Below are 26,508 nucleotides of genomic sequence, written 5' to 3'. Positions count from 1 at the left end.
ATGATGAGACATAGAGATCTAAGATCTAGGCTGGAGGAAGAAAGATGAGACATAGAGATGTAAGATCTAGGCTGGAGGAAGGATGATGAGACATAGAGATGTAAGATCTAGGCTGGAGGAAGGAAGATGAGACATAGAGATGTTAGATCTAGGCTGGAGGAAGGATGATGAGACATAGAGATGTAAGATCTAGGCTGGAGGAAGAAAGATGAGACATAGAGATGTAAGATCTAGGCTGGAGGAAGAAAGATGAGACATAGAGATGTTAGATCTAGGCTGGAGGAAGGATGATGAGACATAGAGATGTAAGATCTAGTCTGGAGGAAGGATGATGAGACATAGAGATGTTAGATCTAGGCTGGAGGAAGAAAGATGAGACATAGAGATGTAAGATCTAGGCTGGAGGAAGGAAGATGAGACATAGCGAGAGCGTTGAAGGGAATAAAGGGCTGCGTCAGTTTGGAGAAGCTCTAGTCTGTTTTGTGGCCCGCAGCTGTTGTTTCTCTGGTATCTAACTTCATATCAGCCAGGGACAGCTCACCCGAGACGGACAGACGATTCAGCTAGAAACAGGCTGTGTCATGACATTTTGAAGTCTGTCCATGTAGAATTATCATTTGGAATTGTCATTTTCAATTCGGGTTGAACAAGTCTTGACTTTGTCAATTGATCGTTGTTTTTTTTACCTTCTTTTAGCTCACAAATTTCTAGCACATAAACTGGAATATTATCCTTTAGCAAAACAGCTTGAATGCTTCCCAGCCAGCTCCAGCTCCAGCATAGCCCTTCTGGTGTTTGTCAGCTGTTTAGGACACAAATGAATTAATTTGGAATTGTCATTTTCAATTCAGGTTGAACAAGTCTTGACTCTGTCAATTGATCGTTGTTTTTTTTACCTTCTTTCAGCTCACAAATTTCTAGCACATAAACTGGAATATTAGCCTTTTAGCAAAACAGCTTGAATGCTTCTCAGCCAGCTCCAGCTCCAGCTCCAGCTTAGTCCTTCTGGTGTTTTTCAGCTGTTTAGGACACAAATTAAGATAGGCTCCTTCAAGCAAGCAAGCACCAGCTAATTAGGCTGCAGCTCGTCAGTATGCACTTTAGGGGTGTCAAAATTAATCGTATAATCGATGCATCGCGATGCGGACGTGTGAATCGAATCGAATCGAATCATTGACAGATGAATCGTTGAATCGTTTATGTTTAAATTTCTGTTGACATTCAGATTTTAAAGCACTTTCTAAGTAAAAAAGAGACTTGATATTTATCTGACTGCTTGTATTAATTGATGAAAAAGTAGCCATGTGCAGTAATAATACAGAAAATTTAGGATTTGATACTTGGAGCTGCGATACTTTGAGCTGTATCGAGATGCATCGTGATGCTTCGTGGAATCGAATCGAATCTATGACAGATGAATCGTAATCGAATCGAATCGTGAGGCCAGTGAAGATTCACAGCCCTAATGCACTTCCTGTGAAAGTGAAAGCCATCATGTGTTCCTGTCTGCGTATCTGTGCATCCCTCTGCACAGCGCACTAGCCGGCTGCACAGAGTCCTGCTCCTATGGGCTCATGAGCAGCATCATATAGCAGGAGCAGCTGGGTGAAGAGGGGCCATATGGTGACAGAGGAGCGTGTTGGGAGGTTGCCACCAGGAGGCCAGAGTGTGCAGTTGGACATGTGAAAGGCCACAACAAACAACAAGCGCTCTTGTTTTTTTGTTTTGTTTTTGATCACGCTTTTTCTGACCGCCCCCCCCTGTTTTCCTCCAATAGGCCTTTTTCACAGCAGCCATTTTGAGGTCTCAAAGCAGGCCAAACAGGCATAACCAATTCACATGAATGATAGTTCAACTCTTATTTAGTGTTCCAGTGCCAGGGCCCTCATTAATGTTATTTGTTACACCTGTGTTTACACTGCGTTGACACTCAAAATTGCTGCTGCGAAAAGGGCCTATTGTAATTGGCCAATTCCCTGCTAGGGTGTCCCGGTCATTGCTTCACCCCCTCTGCTGATCTGGTGAGAGTTGGAGACGAGCATATTGGTTCCCAAACTGTGGTCCGCGGGGCTCCGCCTGGTGGTCCGCCTGGTGGTCCGCCACAGACAACAGTTTTTACACCCTGAGGAGTTAGGCTTGGGCCGATCTTCGGAAATATTGCGATATTCAGGAAATGATAATGATTTTGAAAATCTACTTTCAGAGGCTGTTACGCGGGCTCAGTTTTAAAGCCAGAGTGAAGTTCCATAGCATAATGGTATCATATGAAACTAGAAGACCTAACGCATCGCGTGGCACAAACCATGTCATGCTAGCTTGTCAGGAAGGTAGCTAAATAGCGCTCCAAATGTAGGCAACATTTTGGTGAGGGGAAAAATCATTTTCAAAGGGTTCCTCTTTTTCACACAGCCTAATGTTGGTGTCTGTGTGTGTGCGTGCATGTGTGTGTGTGTGCGTGCGCATGCGCGCATGTGTGTGTCTGCGTGCTTGTGCGTGTGGATGCATGTGCGTGTGTGTGTGTGCGCGCGCGTGCATGTGTGTGTGTGTGTGTGCGTGTGCGTGCATGCGTGTGCGCGTGCTTGTGTGTGTGGATGCATGTGCGTACGTGCGTGTGTGTGTGTGTGTGAGAGTGAGTGTGGGAGCTGTGCATGTGAGGTATCAAGGCCTGTGTTTGTGTGTTGAATTGAAAAGCGTATTGCCGACGTCGTGATTGTGAGGATATTTGTCAATTTGACAGAGCGCCTTGCTCACCGCTCTGCCCCTCAGTCTGTGTGCGTGTGCCCGGACTACTAACACTCTGCTGCCCTGTGCTCGCTGATACACTCTCAGCGGGCATCTGGAATGAAATAGATCACACCCTGACCCACTCAGAGCCCCCCACTCCCTACTCCCCACTCCCCACTCCCCACTCCCACACTACTGGGGAGAACAGGAGCCTACCAATCCTGGTCTATTCTAAGCATTTACTTTGCTGGAACACAGAGAGAAGCAGTTGATGAAGGAGCTGTGGAGCAGAGCAGCTGAGTTTCCCACCTGTCTCTGAGCTGTAGGTGGATGATATTAAAGTCCCATGCAGGACTGATGAGTTTACAATTATGCCACAGGGTTTTCCACTATACGAGCGCACACACACACACACACACACACACACACACACACACACACACGCGCGCGCGCGTGCATACACACACACACACGTGTTTGCGGGGGGGGGGGGGGGGGGGGTTACAGTTTTTTAACTGCTTTTTGTATTGCCATTAGGTGGCGCTATGTCAAGTTGCATGACATTTGGCACAACTCAGTCATTTCACAGATAAGTACACGGAGAAACACTACAAAGAAAATGTTTAGACTGTCTTTCTGGGGATGTACTGTACTGTACTGTACTCTAATGATAAATGTGTGCACAGATACAAAAAGATAACAAAGGAAATTATATATATTTTTTACTACAATACCAAATGACTGAAAAAAACAAAATGCAAAATGCAATGAAACAGATCACTCTGCATCCTCTCTCTTTTATACTCTGGACACATGATAGAAGTGTGTTTCCAGTTCAGTTTGCACAGAGACATGAGTCAGACCAGTTGAGTGAGACCAGTTGAGTGAGACCAGTTGAGTGAGACCAGTTGAGTGAGACCAGTTGAGTCAGACCAGTTGAGTGAGACCAGTTGAGTGAGACCAGTTGAGTGAGACCAGTTGAGTGAGACCAGTTGAGTGAGACCAGTTGAGTCAGACCAGTTGAGTGAGACCAGTTGAGTGAGACCAGTTGAGTGAGACCAGTTGAGTGAGACCAGTTGAGTCAGACCAGTTGAGGGAGACCAGTTGAGTGAGACCAGTTGAGTCAGACCAGTTGAGTGAGACCAGTTGAGTCAGACCAGTTGAGTGAGACCAGTTGAGTGAGACCAGTTGAGTCAGACCAGTTGAGTGAGACCAGTTGGTAATCAGGATGTTGCATTTTGAAGGCCAGTGGTTTCCAGCTGAACAAACTGTGCTAAATGATGCAATTTGTGCTTCAAAGTTTTGCAAACATGTGATTTAGAATATTTGAGTGAGAACAATGTGCTTAGAGTTGAGCAGTTTGGAGTCATGTTGTTGATACATGAGCTTCAAGTTTTCAGAATGATGTGCATAGTTCCATGTTGTGTGTGTATACAGCTGTATACATTGGAGAGAAACTGTAGCACACAAAGGACACGCATGTCAGAGCTGCAGGAAACAGCACACCATGCACTCTGATGACACACGTATACAGTGAAGTCCACCACTGCACCAGTTCAGTGCACACAAGACAAAACTGTCCTAGTCACCTTGGCTTTCACTTTCACTATGTTGACAGTACTTTGTGCCATGGAGTCTGCTCAGAATGAAACACATCCTCCCCTGGAGATTGTGAGCCGTGGGCCCAGGGTTTGTGTGTGGTGGGGGTGGAGGTAGTCCAGGTTGTGCTGCTCACAGCCTCTGATGGCCTCCCTCAGCTCTGGATGGAAACAGGCCTGATGAGAGGCCATCTCCATAGACACCTGCCTGCCTGCCTTGCTGCTTGGGAGGCCGTTACCAGGTGATGGATGTCAACAAGCAACATCCATTTCTTTATAGAGGCTCTTCGGCTCTCCAGTGGAATCTGGACAAGCCTCAGTGCACACTAAGGGTGTCAAAAATAATCGATTATAAGATGCATCGCGATGCGGACGTGCACGATTCTGCATCGATTCACAAATGTCAAAAATCGATTTATTAAAAAAATAATAATAATCGAATAAAATATAATGGAAGTACATACATTTGTTTATTTTAATTATGGATCATAATACAATGCAATTCCAAATGCACTTTTATTTTAAAAGTAGCATCGTTAAGTTAAGATGCATCGAGATGCATCGATAATCGTTTTATAATCGAATCGTAGCCCTCTGAATCGTAATCGAATCATGAGGCCAGTGAAGATTCACAGCCCTAGTGCACACTGTTGTGTTCACTGTGATGTCACAGTGCACACTGTTGTGTTCACTGTGATGTCACAGTGCACACTGTTTATATTGTGTTCACTGTGATGTCGCAGTGCACACTGTTTATACTGTGTGCACTGTGATGTCACAGTGCACACTGTTTATACTGTGTGTTCACTGTGATGTCACAGTGCACACTGTTTATACTGTGTTCACTGTGATGTCTCAGTGCACACTGTTTATACTGTGTGTTCACTGTGATGTCACAGTGCACACTGTTTATACTGTGTTCACTGGGATGTCTCAGTGCACACTGTTTATACTGTGTGTTCACTGTGATGTCACAGTGCACACTGTTTATACTGTGTGTTCACTGTGATGTCACAGTGCACACTGTTTATACTGTGTTCACTGTGATGTCTCAGTGCACACTGTTTATACTGTGTGTTCACTGTGATGTCACAGTGCACACTGTTTATACTGTGTTCACTGGGATGTCACAGTGCACACTGTGATGTCACAGTGCACACTGTTTATACTGTGTGCACTGTGATGTCACAGTGCACACTGTTTATACTGTGTGTTCACTGTGATGTCTCAGTGCACACTGTTTATACTGTGTGTTCACTGTGATGTCACAGTGCACACTGTTTATACTGTGTGCACTGTGATGTCACAGTGCACACTGTTTATACGGTGTGTTCACTGTGATGTCACAGTGCACACTGTTTATACTGTGTTCACTGTGATGTCTCAGTGCACACTGTTTATACTGTGTGTTCACTGTGATGTCACAGTGCACACTGTTTATACTGTGTTCACTGGGATGTCACAGTGCACACTGTTTATACTGTGTGTTCACTGTGATGTCACAGTGAACACTGTTTATACTGTGTGTACTGTGATGTCTCTGATTTGCTGTGATTTGCCACCTGCAGGTGAACACTTCCTTTCCAGATGAACACAGTGTGGTGCCCCTTGAAGTGCCCCCCTTTGTCCACTTGACATGCAAAAACGTGAAATTTACTATGACGTTAAAGATAATAAATTTACATTAACTTAAACAATATGGGCTCAATTAAAATATGATGATAATGTTATTGCCATCCCTAACCTCCCTCTGCCAATCTGGGGAGAGCCATAGACTAGCACATGCTTCCTCCGATACATGTGCAGTCACCAGCCGCTTCTTTTCACCTGACAGGTGCTTCACCGGCAGGACATACAGTAGCGCATTAACTCATTCATGGCCAAAGACGTCTTTGACATGTTATCAGGAATAGCCCTCAGGGCCAATGACGTGTTTGACGTGTTTTTGTTTTTATTAGTGCAGCGCGTAGTTCAAAGACTTCCCCAGCCTGTGACATGTTATCAGGTCCCTAGCCTCAAAGAAATGGCTTTCACACAGAGCCAAGCAGCACGGCCACTTTCCTGTCGAGGGCGAGGAAGACTGGACTCCAATGCGACAGGACCCGGATGATCTCGCGGTAAGGAGTGTGTGTGTGTGTGTGTGTGTGTGTGTGTGTGTGAGAGAGAGAGACTACACTGATCTCTGCGTTCTATTCTATGATCACACTCACTCACACTGAGTAAACTGTATTGTTGAATGTAAAAAAAGCACTTCATGTATATATATATATATATATATATATATATATATATATATATATATATATATATATTTTTTTTTTGTCATTTGTGTCATAACGAATAATATTTACATGTCTGATGTCAATACAGTTCAAAATAAAAGAATTGAGAGCGAGTTCTGCCTGAGATTGTGTGCTTTACAAAAATGCCATTTTCTGCAATTTCTCTTCTCAGAGAGACCTTTTTGGTGAAAACAGGGTGTATATAAATGGCTATAAGTAGAGTACAGAACATGCTAAAAGCTCACTTTTTTTTTCCTGGTGAACCCAGAGACGTACATCTTCATTTTGAGGTATTGCAAATCACTTTGGTGCTAATAGATAATTTACTGTGGGTCTTGAAAGATGACCAACAATTATGAAAATCTTTGGCCTGTGCTAAATATTGGCAGTCCTAAACTGGCCATGAATGAGTTAAGGGGATCACGCTAATTCCCCCAGTTCCCCTCCTCCCAGACGGGTGCCCCACTAGTGCAGCGACCTGGACTCATAATCTGTATGTACCTGTATGTACCTGTATGTACCTGTATGTACCTGTATGTACCTGTAGGAACGTCTGAGCAGGCAGAAGCACCGCTACCGGGAATTGACCCCGGGTCTCTGCAGTCCTTCTTATAGGGTTTCTACATCAGTCCTTCTTCTAGGGTTTATACATCAGTCCTTCTTCTAGGGTTTATACATTAGTCCTTCTTCTATGGTTTATACATCAGTCCTTCTTCTAGGGTTTCTACATCAGTCCTTCTTCTAGGGTTTATACATCAGTCCTTCTAGGGTTTATACATCAGTCCTTCTTCTAGGGTTTATACATCAGTCCTTCTTCTAGGGTTTATACATCAGTCCTTCTTCTAGGGTTTATACATCAGTCCTTCTAGGGTTTATACATCAGTCCTTCTTCTAGGGTTTATACATCAGTCCTTCTAGGGTTTATACATCCGTCCTTCTTCTAGGGTTTATACATCAGTCCTTCTTCTAGGGTTTATACATCAGTCCTTCTAGGGTTTATACATCAGTCCTTCTAGGGTTTATACATCAGTCCTTCTTCTAGGGTTTATACATCAGTCCTTCTAGGGTTTATACATCAGTCCTTCTTCTAGGGTTTATACATCAGTCCTTCTAGGGTTTATACATCAGTCCTTCTTCTAGGGTTTATACATCAGTCCTTCTTCTAGGGTTTATACATCAGTCCTTCTAGGGTTTATACATCAGTCCTTCTAGGGTTTATACATCAGTCCTTCTTCTAGGGTTTATACATCAGTCCTTCTAGGGTTTATACATCAGTCCTTCTTCTAGGGTTTATACATCAGTCCTTCTATGGTTTATACATCAGTCCTTCTTCTAGGGTTTATACATCAGTCCTTCTAGGGTTTATACATCAGTCCTTCTTCTAGGGTTTATACATCAGTCCTTCTTCTAGGGTTTATACATCAGTCCTTCTTCTAGGGTTTATACATCAGTCCTTCTAGGGTTTATACATCAGTCCTTCTAGGGTTTATACATCAGTCCTTCTAGGGTTTATACATCAGTCCTTCTTCTAGGGTTTATACATCAGTCCTTCTAGGGTTTATACATCAGTCCTTCTTCTAGGGTTTATACATCAGTCCTTCTAGGGTTTATAAATCAGTCCTTCTTCTAGGGTTTATACATCAGTCCTTCTTCTAGGGTTTATACATCAGTCCTTCTTCTAGGGTTTATACATCAGTCCTTCTAGGGTTTATACATCAGTCCTTCTAGGGTTTATACATCAGTCCTTCTAGGGTTTATACATCAGTCCTTCTTCTAGGGTGTATACATCAGTCCTTCTTCTAGGGTTTATACATCAGTCCTTCTTATAGGGTTTATACATCAGTCCTTCTAGGGTTTATACATCAGTCCTTCTTCTAGGGTTTATACATCAGTCCTTCTTCTAGGGTTTATACATCAGTCCTTCTTCTATGGTTTATACATCAGTCCTTCTTCTAGGGTTTATACATCAGTCCGTCTAGGGTTTATACATCAGTCCTTCTAGGGTTTATACATCAGTCCTTCTTCTAGGGTTTATACATCAGTCCTTCTAGGGTTTATACATCAGTCCTTCTTCTAGGGTTTATACATCAGTCCTTCTTCTAGGGTTTATACATCAGTCCTTCTTCTATGGTTTATACATCAGTCCTTCTTCTAGGGTTTATACATCAGTCCTTCTAGGGTTTATACATCAGTCCTTCTTCTAGGGTTTATACATCAGTCCTTCTTCTAGGGTTTATACATCAGTCCTTCTTCTAGGGTTTATACATCAGTCCTTCTTCTAGGGTTTATACACTAGTCCTTCTTATAGGGTTTATACATCAGTCCTTCTTATAGGGTTTATACATCAGTCCTTCTAGGGTTTATACATCAGTCCTTCTTCTAGGGTTTATACATCAGTCCTTCTTCTAGGGTTTATACATCAGTCCTTCTAGGGTTTATACATCAGTCCTTCTTCTAGGGTTTATACATCAGTCCTTCTTCTAGGGTTTATACATCAGTCCTTCTTCTAGGGTTTATACATCAGTCCTTCTAGGGTTTAAACATCAGTCCTTCTTCTAGGGTTTCTACATCAGTCCTTCTTCTAGGGTTTATACATCAGTCCTACATGATGCAATGCCTGTGCAAGCCACATAGAATGTATTCAACACCCTCACATTATTATGTAAAGCGTTGTGTAGAACAGCACTTGTAAAAGACTCCCTTTCCCGACACTCGTTTGACCAAAGTACCTGTCTTCCCACTCATTATGTTCTCTTGCCCGATCTCCTCTATCTCCAGACATGGTTAACCAGAGCATTTGCCCACTCTCCATCCTCCTTGTAAAGAGTCTTTACCTGATGAGCCACTCTCCATCCTCCTTGTAAAGAGTCTTTACCTGATGAGCCACTCTCCATCCTCCTTGTAAAGAGTCTTTACCTGATGAGCCACTCTCCATCCTCCTTGTAAAGAGTCTTTACTTGATGAGCCACTCTCCATCCTCCTTGTAAAGAGTCTTTACCTGATGAGCCACTCTCCATCCTCCTTGTAAAGAGCCTTTACCTGATGAGCCACTCTCCATCCTCCTTGTAAAGAGTCTTTACCTGATGAGCCACTCTCCATCCTCCTTGTAAAGAGTCTTTACCTGATGAGCCATTCTCCATCCTCCTTGTAAAGAGCCTTTACCTGATGAGCCACTCTCCATCCTCCTTGTAAAGAGCCTTTACCTGATGAGCCACTCTCCATCCTCCTTGTAAAGAGTCTTTACCTGATGAGCCACTCTCCATCCTCCTTGTAAAGAGCCTTTACCTGATGAGCCACTCTCCATCCTCCTTGTAAAGAGTCTTTACCTGATGAGCCACTCTCCATCCTCCTTGTAAAGAGCCTTTACCTGATGAGCCACTCTCCATCCTCCTTGTAAAGAGCCTTTACCTGATGAGCCACTCTCCATCCTCCTTGTAAAGAGCCTTTACCTGATGAGCCACTCTCCATCCTCCTTGTTAAAAACCTTTACCTGATGAGCCACTCTCCATCCTCCTTGTAAAGAGTCTTTACCTGATGAGCCACTCTCCATCCTCCTTGTAAAGAGTCTTTACCTGATGAGCCACTCTCCATCCTCCTTGTAAAGAGTCTTTACCTGATGAGCCACTCTCCATCCTCCTTGTAAAGAGTCTTTACCTGATGAGCCACTCTCCATCCTCCTTGTTAAGAGTCTTTACCTGATGAGCCACTATCCATCCTCCTTGTAAAGAGTCTTTACCTGATGAGCCACTCTCCATCCTCCTTGTAAAGAGTCTTTACCTGATGAGCCACTCTCCATCCTCCTTGTAAAGAGTCTTTACCTGATGAGCCACTCTCCATCCTCCTTGTAAAGAGTCTTTACCTGATGAGCCACTCTCCATCCTCCTTGTAAAGAGTCTTTACCTGATGAGCCACTCTCCATCCTCCTTGTTAAGAGTCTTTACCTGATGAGCCACTATCCATCCTCCTTGTAAAGAGTCTTTACCTGATGAGCCACTCTCCATCCTCCTTGTAAAGAGTCTTTACCTGATGAGCCACTCTCCATCCTCCTTGTTAAGAGTCTTTACCTGATGAGCCACTATCCATCCTCCTTGTAAAGAGTCTTTACCTGATGAGCCACTCTCCATCCTCCTTGTAAAGAGTCTTTACCTGATGAGCCACTATCCATCCTCCTTGTAAAGAGTCTTTACCTGATGAGCCACTCTCCATCCTCCTTGTAAAGAGTCTTTACCTGATGAGCCACTCTCCATCCTCCTTGTTAAGAGTCTTTACCTGATGAGCCACTATCCATCCTCCTTGTAAAGAGTCTTTACCTGATGAGCCACTCTCCATCCTCCTTGTAAAGAGTCTTTACCTGATGAGCCACTCTCCATCCTCCTTGTAAAGAGCCGTTACCTGATGAGCCACTTGCACAGTGCCTCATTAGTCCGTTTTGAAAGGCACCACAGAGAAAGACATTGATTCCACAAGAGAGGAAGATGGAGGGGCGGGGTGGCGGGTGTACGCGAGAAGGAGAGAAATGGGGATGGAGGAAGAGAGAGAAACAGAGGGAGAGAGAGAGAAAGGAAGAGAGAGGAGAGAGAGGAGAGAGAGGGAGGGAGGGAGAGAGGGAGGGAGGGAGAGAAACGGCATGATAATGAGCCCTACCTCTGACACATCCTCCTGTTTCTATGGAGACCGAGGAGCCAATCACGTGGCCTTGCTGCGGACTGTACTATTGAGAGCAGATAAGAGGGTGGAGAGAGGCGTAGACTGATTCTTCTCTGTGTTTTCTGAGGGGTGAACTCACCCGGGCTGCAGGTTGTGTGTGCTGTCCTCTGCTCCTCTGCTCCTGTGGCTCTGCTCGGGACGGGCAGCACCACCCGTCACTCAGCAGGCTGTAAACAAAGGCGTCTCATCAGTGGGTAAACAGGCAGCTCCTGGGCTGTAGGACACGCCCCCTCGTGCCCCCCGTGCCCGCCTGCCTGCTTGGGCGCTCCTCGTTACATCACGCGCGCCGCTCTGTGTTTGTGCGAGCGGGACGGAGAGAGGAGCCTGAGCCCCGTGTGCGCACGCTGTCCCGTAGACTCGAGGTCCCATTGAGCAGCGTACAGGATGGACAAACCCAGCGTGTGGCGCGCCGTGGTCAGCAGCACGGACCCCCGGCGGACACGAGACCCCGGGCCGCACGCCAACAGACCGGGCTCTGCCGCGGGCTACCGGCTCTACGACATGTGAGTAGCGGGTTCTGGTGGCGCGGGGCCGGTACCGGTCCGGTGTCGCTCTCCTTCATGGAGATGGAATTCGGGGGGGCTGTTGTTGTAGGTGATCGCAGGCAGCAGTGTGTCTGCCTCTCCACTGGGTTTGCTGAGTCATCTGGCACCCAGACCTTGCTCTGTCCTCTCATCGTCTCTGTCTCTGTCCTCTCATCGTCTCTGTCTCTGTCCTCTCATTGTCTCTGTCTCTGTTCTCTCATTGTCTCTGTCTCTGTCCTCTCATCGTCTCTGTCTCTGTCCTCTCATTGTCTCTGTCTCTGTCCCCGCTCTCACTAAACACCCTCTGTCTCTGTCTCAGTAAACACCCTCTGTCTCTGTCTCTGTCTCAGTAAACACCCTCTGTCTCTGTCTCTGTCTCTGTCTCAGTAAACACCCTCTGTCTCTGTCTCTGTCTCAGTAAACACCCTCTCTCTCTCCTGTGGGAGGCTGGCTGGGCTCAGTCCTCTCATCATCTCTGTCTCTGTCTCTGTCTCAGTAAACACCCTCTCTCTCTCTCTCCTGTGGGAGGCTGGCCGGGTGGCTGGAAAGAGGCATTTTTTACGTGCGAATGTGTTTATGCTGAAATGTCGGCAGGCAGAATGATGCCACGTGTTTTGTGACAAACGGAGGAAGAAATGTAGAATGTGTGTTTTGTATCTGAGAGCCGTCATCATCACAGCAGAGTCGTGTGTGTGTGTGTGTGTGTGTGTGTGTGTGTGTGTGTGTGTGTGTGTGTGTGTGTGTGTGTGTGTGTGTGTGTGTGTGTTTTGTATTTGAGACTCTTCATCATCACAGCAGAGTCATGTGAGCTTTGTTTTTACAGCCTGGGAAAAATGAGTCATTTCTGGCGTGTGTGACAGCTCCCACTGGTCACATGACTTCCTCCCCGCTGTGTTGTGTGAGTGTGTGTGTGTGTGTGTGTGTGTGTGTGTGTGTGTGTGATTAGTGTAATGCATGTGTGTGTGGTATTTGGAAAGTGCGTGTGTGTGTGTGTGTGTGTGTGTGTGTGTGTGTGTGTGTGTGTGTGTGTGTGTGTGATTAGTGTAATGCATGTGTGTGTGGTATTTGGAAAGTGTGTGTGTGTGTGTGTGTGTGTGTGTGTGTGTGTGTGTGTGTGTGTGTGTGTGTGTGCGATTAGTATAATATGTGTGTGTGTGTGTGTGTGTGTGTGTGTGTGTGATTAGTGTAATGCATGTGTGTGTGGTATTTGGAAAGTGTGTGTGTGTGTGTGTGTGTGTGTGTGTGTGTGTGTGATTAGTGTAATGCATGTGTGCGTGGTATTTGGAAATTGTGTGTGTGTGTGTGTGTGTGTGTGTGTGTGTGTGTGTGTGTGTGTGTGTGTGTGTGTGTGTGGAAAATGCGGCTGGCTCTGGGGCTGTTATTTTTGGAATGCTGTTGTTTGAGTCCTACACTTTCTGTTTGGAACGCGTGCGTCTCTACTTCAGTGCCTCTTTAGAAAAGAGCAGGTGTCATTTATTTCAAAGCAGCACCAAAGTTCCATCCAGATCAATTTGTTGTTGTTGTTGTTTTACTGACTTGGTTTATTGTGTTTCGGTTTGTATTTTTGCTTCGGCGTCAGCGCGTGTGTCAGCGCGTGTGTCAGCGCGTGTGCAGTCTGTGCACCAACATCTGGACTGCGATCGTATGCAGAGAATCCATGTCCTTATCACATGAGATCATACAATGGATCAAAATCAGATTCTGTGTTGTGCACCATCTCTCCTCAGTTCACATCAGCTGTTTAGCTGAATAAGCACTCCACACTCAGAGACGTATCACTCCACAGATAGAGCGTATCCCTCCACAGAGAGAGCGTATCCCTCCACAGAGATGCATTTCACTTTGATTTAGTTTTTGCTTTAGTGTGTGTAGTGTGCACCAAGGTGGATCATGTGATCCCTTTGCATCGGAGGGTGTGACACCGCACACGTGACCACGTTTCATTTAGCAGACATGTGCTTAGCAGCCGATGCATAACATTAGCCTGTCATGTCATGATCTAATACCATACCAGAGGATCAGCTTAATGACTATGCTGAGACCTTCACAGGCCTCTGCTGAGTCCTTCACAGGCAATCTGCTCCTCTCTGCCACTCACTGGCCTAATGGCTCTACCTCAGTGTCCATGTGTGCTACATAGAGCTAATGGCTCTACCTCAGTGTCCATGTGTGCTACATAGATCTAATGGCTCTACCTCAGTGTCCATGTGTGCTACATAGATCTAATGGCTCTACCTCAGTGTCCATGTGTGCTACATAGATCTAATGGCTCTACCTCAGTGTCCATGTGTGCTACATAGATCTAATGGCTCTACCTCAGTGTCCATGTGTGCTACATAGATCTAATGGCTCTACCTCAGTGTGCATGTGTGCTACATGGAGCTAATGGCTCTACCTCAGTGTCCATGTGTGCTACATACATCTAATGGCTCTACCTCAGTGTCCATGTGTGCTACATAGATCTAATGGCTCTACCTCAGTGTCCATGTGTGCTACATACTGTAGATCTAATGGCTCTACCTCAGTGTCCATGTGTGCTATATAGATCTAATGGTTCTACCTCAGTGTCCATGTGTGCTACATAGATCTAATGGCTCTACCTCAGTGTCCATGTGTGCTACATAGATCTAATGGTTCTACCTCAGTGTCCATGTGTGCTACATAGATCTAATGGCTCTACCTCAGTGTCCATGTGTGCTATATAGATCTAATGGTTCTACCTCAGTGTCCATGTGTGCTACATAGATCTAATGGTTCTACCTCAGTGTCCATGTGTGCTACATAGATCTAATGGCTCTACCTCAGTGTCCATGTGTGCTACATGGAGCTAATGGCTCTACCTCAGTGTCCATGTGTGCTACATACATCTAATGGCTCTACCTCAGTGTCCATGTGTGCTACATAGATCTAATGGCTCTACCTCAGTGTCCATGTGTGCTACATACTGTAGATCTAATGGCTCTACCTCAGTGTCCATGTGTGCTATATAGATTTAATGGCTCTACCTCAGTGCCCATGTGTGCTACATAGATCTAATGGCTCTACCTCAGTGCCCATGTGTGCTACATAGATCTAATGGCTCTACCTCAGTGTCCATGTGTGCTACATAGATCTAATGGCTCTATCTCAGTGTCCATGTGTGCTACATAGATCTAATGGCTCTACCTCAGTGTCCATGTGTGCTACATAGATCTAATGGCTCTACCTCAGTGCCCATGTGTGCTACATGGATCTAATGGCTCTACCTCAGTGCCCATGTGTGCTACATAGATCTAATGGCTCTACCTCAGTGTCCATGTGTGCTACATAGATCTAATGGCTCTACCTCAGTGTCCATGTGTGCTACATAGATCTAATGACTCTACCTCAGTGTCCATGTGTGCTACATAGATCTAATGACTCTACCTCAGTGTCCATTTGTGCTACATAGATCTAATGGCTCTACCTCAGTGTCCATGTGTGCTACATAGATCTAATGGCTCTACCTCAGTGTCCATGTGTGCTACATAGATCTAATGGCTCTACCTCAGTGTCCATGTGTGCTACATAGATGCCATGTCTCAAATGCATCCCTTAGATCTAGGGCTGTGCAATAAAATCGATATGGCAATATATCGCGATATTTTGATATTGTATCGATATTCGGATTGGGATTTTTTTTTGTGTGTGTGTGTGCAGGCCATGCCATGCCAGGCCACCGGGCATCTGCATCTGGTGATTCCCACCCCTAATCGATACTGTATCAATATTTCCCATATCGATGTTTTTGCACAGCCGTGTGGTTGTGTCACTGTGTCACAGTGACACAATAAGAATACTTTCTATGTCAGTGCGTTCAGTAACACTCAACACTCAGTAGTTTTGACTAAATTTGTCCACTAAGTTATCAGTATAAAGTGATGTACATATTATTACACTACCTGCGTGTTGTATCTTTAGCTCTATTATTTAATTTTGAGTAAATTGTCTAGAGTATTGCAAAATATTGCAATATGTATTGTATCGCAATGTATCGTGATACAATCGTATCGCGACCCATGTATCGTGATACGTATCGCATCGTGAAGTCCTTGCCAATACCCAGCCCTACTCAGATCCGCACCACTCCACGAAGCCACTTTCCCCGCATAATAAGCGTTGGAGCATCTCCATCACAGATGAGCCAACACATTTTGATAGCATCGCCCTGCCTTCCCTGTTCCCTTGCAGCCTCAGTACCAAGCGCCAGATAGACGGTCACATGACCCGGGCCGAGGGCGGAAGAGGAAGTGAGCTGGGAATCGATCACTTAGTGAACGGCACACTGTTGTTGTTTGGGGAGGCGGGGCATGCGCGGCAGAGTGACACTAATTGTTTGGCTCGACTGCCTCGCACGAAAACTCCGGCTTGGAGCGTCTGGGCCGGAGCTGGAGCGGGAGGAGTGTGTGTGCTGTTGTAAATGTCATTTCATCACTGCTGGCAGGCCACAGTCCCTCTGGAATCCTAATGCAGCATCCAAAACCCAAACACCAGGAGGCCTAGGAGCAGGTTGTTCCAGGCTGAGGCCAGGAGGAGCAGGTTATCCCAGGCTGAGGCCTAGGAGCAGGTTGTCCCAGGCTGAGGCCTAGGAGCAGGTTGTCCCAGGCTGAGGCCTAGGAGCAGGTTGTTCCAGGCTGAGGTCAGGAGCAGGTTATCCCAGGCTGAGGCCTAGGAGCAGGTTGTTCCAGGCTGAGGCCTAGGAGCAGGTTGTCCCAGGCTGAGGCCAGGAGCAGGTTATCCCAGGCTGAGGCCTAGGAGCAGGTTGTTCCAGGCTGAGGCCTAGGAGCAGGTTGTTCCAGGCTGAGGTCAGGAGCAGGTTGTCCCAGGCTGAGGTCAGGAGCAGGTTATCCCAGGCTGAGGCCTAGGAGCAGGTTATCCCAGGCTGAGGCCTAGGAGCAGGTTGTCCCAGGCTGAGGCCTAGGAGCAGGTTGTCCCAGGCTGAGGCCTAGGAGCTGGTTATCCCAGGCTGAGGTCAGGAGCAGGTTGTCCCAGGCTGAGTCCAGGAGCAGGTTGTTCCAGGCTGAGGCCAGGAGCAGGTTGTCCCAGGCTGAGGCCTAGGAGCAGGTTGTCCCAGGCTGAGGTCAGGAGCAGGTTGTTCCAGGCTGAGGTCAGGAGCAGGTTGTCCCAGGCTGAGGTCAGGAGCAGGTGGTCCCAGGCTGAGGCCTAGGAGCAGGTTGTCCCAGGCTGAGGCCAGGAGCAGGTTGTCCCAGGCTGAGGCCTAGGAGCAGGTTGTCCCAGGCTGAGGCCTAGGAGCAGGTTGTTCCAGGCTGAGGCCTAGGAGCAGGTTGTCCCAGGCTGAGGCCTAGGAGCAGGTTGTTCCAGGCTGAGGCCTAGGAGCAGGTTGTCCCAGGCTGAGGTCAGGAGCAGGTTGTCTATACACTTAGTGTAAACATAACACAATCCTGCTAACATGGCTCGTGCACGGAGAAGGCCCAGTAGCGCTTGAATCACAATCCCACTGCTATCATTCCAGATCATGAAAATTATGTATCATGTGATGTATGATGTATGTGTGATGTATGTATCATGTATGTGATGTATGATGTATGTGTGATGTATGTATCATGTATGTGACTTGCATGTCTTTCTTCACAACTCAACACTTGGTAATCTGCCTCTCTCTGCCATTAGTATCCAGCAGGTTTGATCTCTCTGCATGGGTCATATGCTGGGCTCCATAAGTGCTCTCCTGTACCAGACTAGAGTCTAAAACACTGCCTGGATGGAACAATGTGGCTCATAAACATTCATGGATGTTAGCCTTCATTGAGGTAACAACGTCACGCATCCTCAGAAGGCGTTTGTGTTGTAGAGCTATTGAAGCAGGAACTCCCCGCTTGTTCTACATCATTGGCTGATATACATCCTTATTGCGATGTGTGATGAAAAGACGAGTGCGTCACTAAATCTGTGAGGCTCTCTGACAGGTTCAGCCTGAGCTGACAGACAGACAGACAGATGTGTGTGTGCTGCTGGCTCTGCATACTGAGAGGAGCACGGAGGAAATAGCATAGCTCCAGCATAGCTCTGAATAAGCCGAGAGAGAGGAACCGTAGGACCGCATGCTGCTATTGCGTAAGACCACAAATTGCGTACTGTACCGCTGCCAGCTCACAGACTGGCACAGAACATGCTGTCGCTTCGCATAGCATCAGCGGATGGAGGCGCATGCTGCTACGGAACTGCAAGTGAGTCAGAAGCAGGAATACACAGACTACATGTTGTATGGATGTAGGCTCTGTCATCACAACAGTCAGAAGCAGGAATACACAGACTACATGTTGTATGGATGTAGACTCTGTCATCACAACAGTCAGAAGCAGGAATACACAGACTACATGCTGTATGGATGTAGGCTCTGTCATCACAACAGTCAGAAGCAGGAATACACAGACTACATGCTGTATGGATGTAGGCTCTGTCATCACAACAGTCAGAAGCAGGAATACACAGACTACATGCTGTATGGATGTAGGCTCTGTCATCACAACAGTCAGAAGCAGGAATACACAGACTACATGTTGTATGGATGTAGACTCTGTCATCACAACAGTCAGAAGCAGGAATACACAGACTACATGCTGTATGGATGTAGACTCTGTCATCACAACAGTCAGAAGCAGGAATACACAGACTACATGCTGTATGGATGTAGGCTCTGTCATCACAACAGTCAGAAGCAGGAATACACAGACTACATGCTGTATGGATGTAGGCTCTGTCATCACAACAGTCAGAAGCAGGAATACACAGACTACATGTTGTATGGATGTAGACTCTGTCATCACAACAGTCAGAAGCAGGAATACACAGACTACATGCTGTATGGATGTAGGCTCTGTCATCACAACAGTCAGAAGCAGGAATACACAGACTACATGCTGTATGGATGTAGACTCTGTCATCACAACAGTCAGAAGCAGGAATACACAGACTACATGTTGTATGGATGTAGACTCTGTCATCACAACAGTCAGAAGCAGGAATACACAGACTACATGCTGTATGGATGTAGGCTCTGTCATCACAACAGTCAGAAGCAGGAATACACAGACTACATGTTGTGTGGATGTAGACTCTGTCATCACAACAGTCAGAAGCAGGAATACACAGACTACATGTTGTATGGATGTAGACTCTGTCATCACAACAGTCAGAAGCAGGAATACACAGACTACATGCTGTATGGATGTAGACTCTGTCATCACAACAGTCAGAAGCAGGAATACACAGACTACATGTTGTATGGATGTAGACTCTGTCATCACAACAGTCAGAAGCAGGAATACACAGACTACATGTTGTATGGATGTAGACTCTGTCATCACAACAGTCAGAAGCAGGAATACACAGACTACATGTTGTGTGGATGTAGACTCTGTCATCACAACAGTCAGAAGCAGGAATACACAGACTACATACTGTATGGATGTAGGCTCTGTCATCACAACAGTCAGAAGCAGGAATACACAGACTACATGCTGTATGGATGTAGACTCTGTCATCACAACAGTCAGAAGCAGGAATACACAGACTACATGCTGTATGGATGTAGACTCTCTCATCACAACAGTCAGAAGCAGGAATACACAGACTACATGTTGTATGGATGTAGGCTCTGTCATCACAACAGTCAGAAGCAGGAATACACAGACTACATGTTGTATGGATGTAGACTCTGTCATCACAACAGTCAGAAGCAGGAATACACAGACTACATGCTGTATGGATGTAGGCTCTGTCATCACAACAGTCAGAAGCAGGAATACACAGACTACATGTTGTGTGGATGTAGACTCTCTCATCACAACAGTCAGAAGCAGGAATACACAGACTACATGTTGTATGGATGTAGACTCTCTCATCACAACAGTCAGAAGCAGGAATACACAGACTACATGTTGTATGGATGTAGACTCTGTCATCACAACAGTCAGAAGCAGGAATACACAGACTACATGCTGTATGGATGTAGACTCTGTCATCACAACAGTCAGAAGCAGGAATACACAGACTACATGCTGTATGGATGTAGACTCTCTCATCACAACAGTCAGAAGCAGGAATACACAGACTACATGTTGTGTGGATGTAGACTCTCTCATCACAACAGTCAGAAGCAGGAATACACAGACTACATGCTGTATGGATGTAGGCTCTCATCACAACAGTCAGAAGCAGGAATACACAGACTACATGTTGTATGGATGTAGACTCTCTCATCACAACAGTCAGAAGCAGGAATACACAGACTACATGTTGTATGGATGTAGACTCTGTCATCACAACAGTCAGAAGCAGGAATACACAGACTACATGTTGTATGGATGTAGACTCTGTCATCACAACAGTCAGAAGCAGGAATACACAGACTACATGTTGTATGGATGTAGACTCTGTCATCACAACAGTCAGAAGCAGGAATACACAGACTACATGGTGTATGGATGTAGACTCTGTCATCACAACAGTCAGAAGCAGGAATACACAGACTACATGTTGTATGGATGTAGACTCTGTCATCACAACAGTCAGAAGCAGGAATACACAGACTACATGTTGTATGGATGTAGACTCTGTCATCACAACAGTCAGAAGCAGGAATACACAGACTACATGCTGTATGGATGTAGACTCTGTCATCACAACAGTCAGAAGCAGGAATACACAGACTACATGTTGTATGGATGTAGGCTCTGTCATCACAACAGTCAGAAGCAGGAATACACAGACTACATGTTGTATGGATGTAGACTCTGTCATCACAACAGTCAGAAGCAGGAATACACAGACTACATGCTGTATGGATGTAGACTCTGTCATCACAACAGTCAGAAGCAGGAATACACAGACTACATGCTGTATGGATGTAGGCTCTGTCATCACAACAGTCAGAAGCAGGAATACACAGACTACATGTTGTATGGATGTAGGCTCTGTCATCACAACAGTCAGAAGCAGGAATACACAGACTACATACTGTATGGATGTAGACTCTGTCATCACAACAGTCAGAAGCAGGAATACACAGACTACATGCTGTATGGATGTAGGCTCTGTCATCACAACAGTCAGAAGCAGGAATACACAGACTACATACTGTATGGATGTAGACTCTGTCATCACAACAGTCAGAAGCAGGAATACACAGACTACATGTTGTGTGGATGTAGACTCTGTCATCACAACAGTCAGAAGCAGGAATACACAGACTACATGCTGTATGGATGTAGGCTCTGTCATCACAACAGTCAGAAGCAGGAATACACAGACTACATGTTGTATGGATGTAGACTCTGTCATCACAACAGTCAGAAGCAGGAATACACAGACTACATGTTGTATGGATGTAGACTCTGTCATCACAACAGTCAGAAGCAGGAATACACAGACTACATACTGTATGGATGTAGGCTCTGTCATCACAACAGTCAGAAGCAGGAATACACAGACTACATGCTGTGTGGATGTAGGCTCTGTCATCACAACAGTCAGAAGCAGGAATACACAGACTACATGTTGTATGGATGTAGACTCTGTCATCACAACAGTCAGAAGCAGGAATACACAGACTACATGCTGTATGGATGTAGACTCTGTCATCACAACAGTCAGAAGCAGGAATACACAGACTACATGCTGTATGGATGTAGGCTCTCATCACAACAGTCAGAAGCAGGAATACACAGACTACATGTTGTGTGGATGTAGGCTCTGTCATCACAACAGTCAGAAGCAGGAATACACAGACTACATGTTGTATGGATGTAGACTCTGTCATCACAACAGTCAGAAGCAGGAATACACAGACTACATACTGTATGGATGTAGGCTCTGTCATCACAACAGTCAGAAGCAGGAATACACAGACTACATGCTGTGTGGATGTAGGCTCTGTCATCACAACAGTCAGAAGCAGGAATACACAGACTACATGTTGTATGGATGTAGACTCTGTCATCACAACAGTCAGAAGCAGGAATACACAGACTACATGCTGTATGGATGTAGACTCTGTCATCACAACAGTCAGAAGCAGGAATACACAGACTACATGCTGTATGGATGTAGGCTCTCATCACAACAGTCAGAAGCAGGAATACACAGACTACATGCTGTATGGATGTAGGCTCTCATCACAACAGTCAGAAGCAGGAATACACAGACTACATGCTGTATGGATGTAGACTCTCTCATCACAACAGTCAGAAGCAGGAATACACAGACTACATGTTGTATGGATGTAGACTCTGTCATCACAACAGTCAGAAGCAGGAATACACAGACTACATGTTGTATGGATGTAGACTCTGTCATCACAACAGTCAGAAGCAGGAATACACAGACTACATGTTGTATGGATGTAGACTCTGTCATCACAACAGTCAGAAGCAGGAATACACAGACTACATGCTGTATGGATGTAGACTCTCTCATCACAACAGTCAGAAGCAGGAATACACAGACTACATGTTGTGTGGATGTAGACTCTCTCATCACAACAGTCAGAAGCAGGAATACACAGACTACATGCTGTATGGATGTAGACTCTGTCATCACAACAGTCAGAAGCAGGAATACACAGACTACATGTTGTGTGGATGTAGACTCTCTCATCACAACAGTCAGAAGCAGGAATACACAGACTACATGCTGTATGGATGTAGGCTCTCATCACAACAGTCAGAAGCAGGAATACACAGACTACATGCTGTATGGATGTAGGCTCTGTCATCACAACAGTCAGAAGCAGGAATACACAGACTACATGTTGTATGGATGTAGGCTCTGTCATCACAACAGTCAGAAGCAGGAATACACAGACTACATGTTGTGTGGATGTAGACTCTCTCATCACAACAGTCAGAAGCAGGAATACACAGACTACATGTTGTATGGATGTAGACTCTGTCATCACAACAGTCAGAAGCAGGAATACACAGACTACATACTGTATGGATGTAGACTCTGTCATCACAACAGTCAGAAGCAGGAATACACAGACTACATACTGTATGGATGTAGACTCTGTCATCACAACAGTCAGAAGCAGGAATACACAGACTACATGTTGTGTGGATGTAGACTCTCTCATCACAACAGTCAGAAGCAGGAATACACAGACTACATGTTGTATGGATGTAGACTCTGTCATCACAACAGTCAGAAGCAGGAATACACAGACTACATGTTGTATGGATGTAGACTCTGTCATCACAACAGTCAGAAGCAGGAATACACAGACTACATGCTGTATGGATGTAGACTCTCTCATCACAACAGTCAGAAGCAGGAATACACAGACTACATGTTGTATGGATGTAGACTCTCTCATCACAACAGTCAGAAGCAGGAATACACAGACTACATGTTGTGTGGATGTAGGCTCTGTCATCACAACAGTCAGAAGCAGGAATACACAGACTACATGTTGTATGGATGTAGACTCTGTCATCACAACAGTCAGAAGCAGGAATACACAGACTACATGCTGTATGGATGTAGGCTCTGTCATCACAACAGTCAGAAGCAGGAATACACAGACTACATGCTGTATGGATGTAGACTCTGTCATCACAACAGTCAGAAGCAGGAATACACAGACTACATGCTGTATGGATGTAGACTCTGTCATCACAACAGTCAGAAGCAGGAATACACAGACTACATGTTGTATGGATGTAGACTCTGTCATCACAACAGTCAGAAGCAGGAATACACAGACTACATGCTGTATGGATGTAGACTCTGTCATCACAACAGTCAGAAGCAGGAATACACAGACTACATGTTGTATGGATGTAGGCTCTGTCATCACAACAGTCAGAAGCAGGAATACACAGACTACATGCTGTATGGATGTAGACTCTGTCATCACAACAGTCAGAAGCAGGAATACACAGACTACATGCTGTATGGATGTAGGCTCTGTCATCACAACAGTCAGAAGCAGGAATACACAGACTACATGTTGTATGGATGTAGGCTCTGTCATCACAACAGTCAGAAGCAGGAATACACAGACTACATGTTGTGTGGATGTAGACTCTCTCATCACAACAGTCAGAAGCAGGAATACACAGACTACATGTTGTATGGATGTAGGCTCTGTCATCACAACAGTCAGAAGCAGGAATACACAGACTACATGTTGTATGGATGTAGACTCTGTCATCACAACAGTCAGAAGCAGGAATACACAGACTACATGTTGTATGGATGTAGACTCTGTCATCACAACAGTCAGAAGCAGGAATACACAGACTACATGCTGTATGGATGTAGGCTCTGTCATCACAACAGTCAGAAGCAGGAATACACAGACTACATGTTGTGTGGATGTAGACTCTGTCATCACAACAGTCAGAAGCAGGAATACACAGACTACATGTTGTATGGATGTAGGCTCTGTCATCACAACAGTCAGAAGCAGGAATACACAGACTACATGCTGTATGGATGTAGACTCTCTCATCACAACAGTCAGAAGCAGGAATACACAGACTACATGTTGTATGGATGTAGACTCTCTCATCACAACAGTCAGAAGCAGGAATACACAGACTACATGTTGTATGGATGTAGACTCTGTCATCACAACAGTCAGAAGCAGGAATACACAGACTACATGCTGTATGGATGTAGGCTCTCATCACAACAGTCAGAAGCAGGAATACACAGACTACATGTTGTATGGATGTAGACTCTCTCATCACAACAGTCAGAAGCAGGAATACACAGACTACATGTTGTATGGATGTAGACTCTGTCATCACAACAGTCAGAAGCAGGAATACACAGACTACATGTTGTATGGATGTAGACTCTGTCATCACAACAGTCAGAAGCAGGAATACACAGACTACATGTTGTATGGATGTAGACTCTGTCATCACAACAGTCAGAAGCAGGAATACACAGACTACATGTTGTATGGATGTAGACTCTGTCATCACAACAGTCAGAAGCAGGAATACACAGACTACATGCTGTATGGATGTAGACTCTGTCATCACAACAGTCAGAAGCAGGAATACACAGACTACATGCTGTATGGATGTAGGCTCTGTCATCACAACAGTCAGAAGCAGGAATACACAGACTACATGTTGTATGGATGTAGGCTCTGTCATCACAACAGTCAGAAGCAGGAATACACAGACTACATACTGTATGGATGTAGACTCTGTCATCACAACAGTCAGAAGCAGGAATACACAGACTACATGCTGTATGGATGTAGGCTCTGTCATCACAACAGTCAGAAGCAGGAATACACAGACTACATACTGTATGGATGTAGACTCTGTCATCACAACAGTCAGAAGCAGGAATACACAGACTACATGTTGTGTGGATGTAGGCTCTGTCATCACAACAGTCAGAAGCAGGAATACACAGACTACATGTTGTATGGATGTAGGCTCTGTCATCACAACAGTCAGAAGCAGGAATACACAGACTACATGTTGTATGGATGTAGACTCTGTCATCACAACAGTCAGAAGCAGGAATACACAGACTACATGCTGTGTGGATGTAGGCTCTGTCATCACAACAGTCAGAAGCAGGAATACACAGACTACATGCTGTGTGGATGTAGGCTCTGTCATCACAACAGTCAGAAGCAGGAATACACAGACTACATGCTGTATGGATGTAGACTCTCTCATCACAACAGTCAGAAGCAGGAATACACAGACTACATGTTGTATGGATGTAGACTCTCTCATCACAACAGTCAGAAGCAGGAATACACAGACTACATGTTGTATGGATGTAGACTCTGTCATCACAACAGTCAGAAGCAGGAATACACAGACTACATGCTGTATGGATGTAGGCTCTCATCACAACAGTCAGAAGCAGGAATACACAGACTACATGTTGTATGGATGTAGACTCTCTCATCACAACAGTCAGAAGCAGGAATACACAGACTACATGTTGTATGGATGTAGACTCTGTCATCACAACAGTCAGAAGCAGGAATACACAGACTACATGTTGTATGGATGTAGACTCTGTCATCACAACAGTCAGAAGCAGGAATACACAGACTACATGTTGTATGGATGTAGACTCTGTCATCACAACAGTCAGAAGCAGGAATACACAGACTACATGTTGTATGGATGTAGACTCTGTCATCACAACAGTCAGAAGCAGGAATACACAGACTACATGCTGTATGGATGTAGACTCTGTCATCACAACAGTCAGAAGCAGGAATACACAGACTACATGCTGTATGGATGTAGGCTCTGTCATCACAACAGTCAGAAGCAGGAATACACAGACTACATGTTGTATGGATGTAGGCTCTGTCATCACAACAGTCAGAAGCAGGAATACACAGACTACATACTGTATGGATGTAGACTCTGTCATCACAACAGTCAGAAGCAGGAATACACAGACTACATGCTGTATGGATGTAGGCTCTGTCATCACAACAGTCAGAAGCAGGAATACACAGACTACATACTGTATGGATGTAGACTCTGTCATCACAACAGTCAGAAGCAGGAATACACAGACTACATGTTGTGTGGATGTAGGCTCTGTCATCACAACAGTCAGAAGCAGGAATACACAGACTACATGTTGTATGGATGTAGGCTCTGTCATCACAACAGTCAGAAGCAGGAATAC

The 26,508-nt window shown here is 45.3% G+C and overlaps 1 protein-coding gene across 4 annotated transcripts in view; it reads left to right on the top strand.

Moving 5' to 3' along the window:
- LOC310781422 (IQ motif and SEC7 domain-containing protein 1-like) overlaps positions 1 to 26,508 on the top strand; it is a gene marked incomplete at its 5' end in the record, with an annotated part of 183,383 nt that overhangs the window by 61,651 nt on the left and 95,224 nt on the right. Inside the window, one exon of one of the 4 annotated variants that reach the window (XM_083642045.1) lies at positions 11,695 to 11,814. The exons of the other annotated variants lie outside the window; for them this stretch is intronic. Within the exon in view, the coding sequence (XP_083498171.1) occupies positions 11,695 to 11,814 (120 nt within the window). The remainder of the gene's footprint in view (positions 1 to 11,694; positions 11,815 to 26,508) is intronic. 4 annotated transcript variants of the gene reach the window in all.

This window comes from Poromitra crassiceps (assembly GCF_964638095.1).
Source record: "Poromitra crassiceps genome assembly, chromosome: 8".
NCBI classification, from domain to species: Eukaryota; Metazoa; Chordata; class Actinopteri; order Beryciformes; family Melamphaidae; genus Poromitra; species Poromitra crassiceps.
Note: the sequence above shows the minus strand (reverse complement) of the source record. Positions and strands in the feature narration are given on the sequence as shown.